Raw genomic sequence first — 6,000 nt, forward strand, 5'->3', positions numbered from 1 at the left:
AAGCCAGCGTGGATGTTTTCTAACTGAGAACAGCACAGACACAAAGTACACACATGCAAATATCACAGCATGTCCACGGGCTCTTTTTTGGCACCAATAAGAATTTGAAAAACGACAGAGAGTGTACAAATTTCACATATATTATCTCACCAGACTGATTAGGTTTTAATCTCAGCTCTCTTAACTCAGCTCCATAAACATAACAGATCATTCTTTCCAAATACAGCTCGTAGCTTTATCCTGAACTGGCAATGTGTTTTGTTTTGCAAAAAGGAAAAAAAAAAACAACCCTCAAATCTTCAAGGATCAGGAGTTCATGAAATAAGGAGATGTGATTCTGTGTTGCATTTAACAGCTGCTTCCTTGGGGAATGCACAATTTTTTCTAAGCAAAACGCCCACTTGGAGCTGCTCTGTGTATGATTAGTTTTCTAAAGATCAGAGGGTGTGTCACAATGAACTTATAGTACCATCATCTGTGGGTCCTCTGATTCTCTTCCCAGTCCCTCCTACTCTGACCACCCCACAAAGACCTGGAGCCAACAACTTTATGTATTTGTTTAAGCACTGTTTGAACTGTGTGAATACATGTTTTGTTTTTTAAATGTTAACTAGCATCTTCCAACTCCAAAGTATTTAATCCCTTATTTGTAATAAGCTGTGCCAGCCTTTCTAAAACAATCTGAATGTATAGTATTCAGGCTTGAGACTGACTTACAGAAAATAGAATGAAAAATATGTAATGTGAGCTTATGGGAATATTTCCTAAAGGTGGCAGCTTCTCTTCAAAATGCCAATTAATCTGACGTTTGCTGGTCGTTCAATTCTACAACACACTAACTTGACTAACAAACCAGTTACAAATTTGTTACGTAGGGCCCAAGCGTTACTTTTAGGTAATAAAAATACAGCTCAGCTATCACATCTTCATAGTTTACGTAATAACTCACTCTGAAGGTCAGATCACGTGCAAGAGGAGAGGTGTTGAAATATTCAAAAATGGAATCCTGAAAGTCTGGAAGTTTGAGACCTGAAACCAAAAACAGAATAGCCTTAGCTAAAATGCAATATCAAACACTGCATTAGAACTCTGTTAAAACACAGCAACTTCAATTACCTGGATCTGTTCTGTATTTTTCTTCCAGTTTTCTCCTTAAACCTTCCATTTCTTCCAACAATTCTCTGTTTTTTGCTTCAGATTCCTTTAATTTACTAATGTAACAAAATAAGATCAAAATACAGTTGTAAGTATTTCCAAGTCAGGAATGCCTGCCTCAGACTTTTTTTTTGGTTGTTTTGTTTTTTGGGGTTTAGGGGGGAAGGAAGGGGATAAATATATTTTTTCTAGGCTAATTGATCTTATTTTTCCCCTAAATTAGCACCTCACTACTTGGCTAGATAGTGAGAATTACACTTAAGATTCCTGTTACCACTGCAAATATTTGCCAAACGTAATTATTATAACACTAGGTTGGTCTTTTCTTCCCAGTTAGTTTATTAAAAAAATAACTGGTTTTGCTTTCAATTTGCTGTTAGCCATACCTTTTACCTCAGGTGCCTAAGATCCCTATCTTATTCCTGAGATATTCACAGCAGTGTAAAGTTAACTGGAAAAAGTGTTAAGAGTTCTCATTTGGCAACATTAGAAACGCACAGTCTATAGAGTAGGATCTACCCAGCAAAGTCCACTAATCTGGGCACAAGGGAACTCGAAAAAAAGCTGTTACTATTAGTAAGAATAGTAATTTAGAGCAGCACATTAAAGCATAACCAAAGCAGTTATTACCTTTCAAAAGATATGTTTGCATCTTTAACTTTTCGTAGCTCTTCTTGGACTAGTTGTTTGGCACGAATTTCAGCATCAAGGGCAGACTGTAATTCCAGCCTAGCTGACATATCCAACTTCTGACTGCGTCGCACTTTCCAAAGTGGATCCTGTAGCAGTAAGTTATTGAATATTAATATCAGATGTCTAAATATATTTCCATAGTTGTTCAGAGACGTAAAATAACTTTCACACTGGTTCAGAGAACGCACTTCTTATTAATTATGGACACTACTCTCACTACACAGAAATCAGCCAATAGCCAGATTTTATTTCGTAAAAACAAAGTAACCATCACTTGTTTTTAATGGTTATAACATTAACATACTATGCTTGAAATCAAATTGCTGGATCACTGAGTATGACAGTTAAGCAAAAAATCCACTGAAAATGGCTAGCTTTCATTGTCCAAACTACAAAAGTGTACAGAAGGTGCACAGTGACATACTGGACTTTAGGAATTTAGATGAATGTATATAGTTTATGTAAGACATAATAACCTAAAACATAGCATGAAGAAAATGAAGTAATTTGGGTCTTGAGATATTCTGGATACCTAGGGACTTTCATCTAAACAGTTCATATGTTCATTAAGTATTGTACACTATGCAAATCCTCACCACCACAAGCTAGTTTTCCAAGCTTTTCAAAGCATTTTTCAGTGTGGACTACATTTTCAGTGTTCCCAAATGGATATTCTCTCTAGTCACAGATGAAAATGCAAATAATACTCATGAAAATGAGAGCCCTTATTGATGTTGAGAAATAATTAACCTTAGATCAGGTTCTGCAGAAGTTACAAAACCAGCTGTAATACACAGAACAGACAGCATTCTTTATTCCGGGCCAACTGCATTTGATCCAATCTTTCTTCTTATAAAACCTCTCAACGTTATGATCATTTCTCTATGATGCAGACAAAAGTTAGCTTGTAAAAAGTCATAACCTTCTCTTATTTTTTCCTACTCATAGGTTTAGAAGGGATGAGTAACTTTTATCTATATAAATCAGCAGCAGATTGACTCTTTCCATGGCATCTGACTGTGCAGATTGGCACTGCTAGGGGTGTGGGCTTCCATGGCCAGCTGCAAATGTTTCTCCCTTTCTTTATGTAGGTATTTAATACCTGTCAAGGCAAAACAATGCTTTTGTCTTAGAAACCGAACGCCTTTGAGAGGGTTTCACCTCTTCTATTTTTGAGAAACCATGCAAATACTACATGGGAGAGACTACGACACAAGGTCTCACTGTCCTACAGTGCGTAAAGCTACAGGCTCTCATGAGTCACTAGTTTGTAACAATACCAACCAGTTAAAACTTGTTCAAAATATTTGTACAAGAGAAAACTTATTTTGTCACTGTAATGGCAATTAAAATTATTCTCTTGCATCTATTGTGGTGAGGTACATTTCTATAATCTCCTTTATGGGTTTAATCTATTGTTTCTACTCTGTACTGTGCAACAGTTTTTAATGGTAGATGTTAGTAAGAAATACCACTGTAATTATCAAATTCTGATTGCATGATCCAAATGAATTTAACAAGCAATAGGTAAAACTAGTATGTAATTAGCAGAGCAGAGGATTTAATAGAAAAAAACTCTGATTTTGAACAGATACTGAGAATGTGGCTGAAACTAAAACTGTTGGCTTCTTAGACATCCCCAGAACAGCCAAATGCTTGCTATTTTCTTACCAGTGTTCGTGACCCCAGACTGGAACTTCTCAAAGATTCTAGTTCTTCTGTCATTTTGGAGGCTAATGCTTGGAGATAGCCACGAGCATCCTTTTCATCACTTACCCTATTGTGCAATTACAAAAAGGCGTCAGTGAACAGTTTCACGGATCACAGCAACAAAGGCTATACTACCAAATAATTAGTGTTTGCATCAGATTTAGGGACGTGGCAAACATCGAGAGAGCATAAAAAACTTTCCCAGCAGAGAAAACTGAATATTGCTCATATTGCCTGCTTTAGGTTTTTCTTGTATTTGATTTCTCTTGATTGTGGCAGTTACCAGGGAAACCGAAGCTTTCCTCCTGCCATCAAGAAGAGTTCTGCAGAGATTCTCTGTTATTTTTTTGTAACATGATCTGCATATTGCTTGCTGGGTTTTTATAAGGGCTACTGTAAAGTCCTCCTATAACATTTGGAAGGGCAAGTACAAAAACTATGAAGCCCCACACCTTGTCCTCCCTCTCTACTCAGTAGCTGAAATGCCTTTTCAAGACTAAGTATTAGTCAGAAAATAGACATTCATCTAATTTATAACCACCGATTTCCAGCTGCAGCAACACTCAATTTCAGCCAGCAGAAGACACATGTAGGTGACCAAATGTCTTGCATTCAGAAAATACTTGCATGCTAACCCAGGAAATAAGAAGGAAAGACTGATGTGCAAATTAAGTGCAAGTGTGTGTCTCATACAACTAGTCAGGGTCTGTGTTAACATGGACCTTTAAATCACGACCATCCTCCTGACAAGGCTTATCAGAATATTCTAAATTTTGTGGTTTAATAACCACTTAAGAGTTTGAAGCAAGTTGACAACCAAACCCTCTCCTCTGCACTTAACAGTATCTGACAATTTCGTTTAGAAATCTTATTAATCAGCTATTCTGCAAAAGCAAAAGAGAAACAATTCATCATCACTCCAAAGCACCATGCTTTTGTTGATCCCAGACAGACAAAAAAGGGCCTGGCTATAAATAAAAAAAGATTGCAATCATTATTTCAAAAAATCTGAAAGTGGCTATCAGGATCTCTGAACAATACATACCACTGAATAATTTCTGCAATCTGAGCTTCCCAGTGAGCAACAGACTCCTTCTTTGCTGCTAAGTCTTGGAGCTCATCATCTAGCTGCCTGTTCTGTGCTGTTAATTTGTCCACAAAGGAGCAAAGCTGAAACAAAAGATTTCCCCTTTACATGAGTTACATACATTTATCAATGTGTATGTCCACACACTTACAGCATTTGAACAAACAACACAGGAAATTGTATTTCATTTATTATTTTTGCAGAACTGGATCATGATCAGATCCTGACAGTAGAACACATTTCCAGTTCATACAAATCAATTCAAAGCAAAGGTGGAGCAGAGGGAAGCAAGCACAGGGGCTATGGAGAGGAAAGAGGCTTAACTGTAATCCATCAGGAAGACAAGCTGGCATCGTAAATGCTCTGCTCTCTGTGAAGTTTTCACACAGAAATTGGAAGGTGGTGCTCTCTGAGTTGCAGGAATCGGTTCTACAAAGTGCAGTAACTGAGATGCTAAAGCTACTACTTGGCCAGATCTCTGATACTTCTATGGCCAGAACTTCATTTGTTTCACTATATATTGCCTGAACATTTACTGGTACTGTTCAGATCAATGAAAACATTATTTCAACACTGCAGAAAAGCAAAATGTAATTCTTGCTTTGCTAAAAAATGTTTCCTAAAATAATTACCTTCTCATTTTCTGTTGTTAGCTTTTTGTTATCTTCCAAGAGCATAGATCTTTCACGCTCGTATTTCTCTTTCATTGATCCCACTGCTTCCTCCATTTCACTGTGCCTAAGGAGGACAAGAAACACAAACATGTACAGTAAGACTGCAGAATCTGTAGAGTGGGATTTTCAGAAAAACATAAACAGAATTAAGGTGAAACACATCCTGAGCTGTTACCTATACAATGCAGCACACATACAAAAGAAATCCTTGGTTATCAATCATGTCCCTAAAACTTACCTCTCTCGCTTCGTTTTCTCTAATTTATCCTTTAGTATCATGATCTCTTTCTGCAGTGCAAGCTGATGGCTCTCTGAATCGTGTACTTCCTTTTTCACGTTTTTTACTTCTAGAACATGTGATGCTTCTCGCCGGACCAGCTCCTCTTCATAGAATAAGATTTTCTTTTCCAGCTCAGCCTTCATTTTGGAAAGCTCCTGCTGATGTTCTAGTGTGGCACCTGCTGCCCGCCCCCCCTGCTTCACCTGCAGAAGAGTGGAGAAGAGAACACATCAGGAAGGGACTACAATCCTTGTATTTTAGAAATATCATCTGAAAAGAACTGTCCCATTGCAACACTTTGGAAAATTTTTGTTTAGGTCCTTAATGTCTCAAAAGCTGCCTTCAAGGGTTTAGCTCCTTAAGTGACCAACTTTGGACCACATAGGTTTATTAAAAAAAAA

At 37.4% G+C, this 6,000-nt stretch overlaps 1 protein-coding gene across 1 annotated transcript in view; it reads right to left on the reverse strand.

The window, feature by feature from the left end:
* The window catches only part of CDC42BPB (CDC42 binding protein kinase beta), an 87,854-nt gene that overhangs the window by 23,715 nt on the left and 58,139 nt on the right, over positions 1-6,000 (reverse strand). The window contains 7 exon segments of the mRNA XM_010711937.2: positions 950-1,029; positions 1,117-1,211; positions 1,786-1,934; positions 3,520-3,625; positions 4,604-4,728; positions 5,278-5,383; positions 5,558-5,802. Of these exon segments, the coding sequence (XP_010710239.1) occupies positions 950-1,029; positions 1,117-1,211; positions 1,786-1,934; positions 3,520-3,625; positions 4,604-4,728; positions 5,278-5,383; positions 5,558-5,802 (906 nt within the window).

Source organism: Meleagris gallopavo, chromosome 5 (genome assembly GCF_000146605.3).
Source record: "Meleagris gallopavo isolate NT-WF06-2002-E0010 breed Aviagen turkey brand Nicholas breeding stock chromosome 5, Turkey_5.1, whole genome shotgun sequence".
NCBI classification, from domain to species: Eukaryota; Metazoa; Chordata; class Aves; order Galliformes; family Phasianidae; genus Meleagris; species Meleagris gallopavo.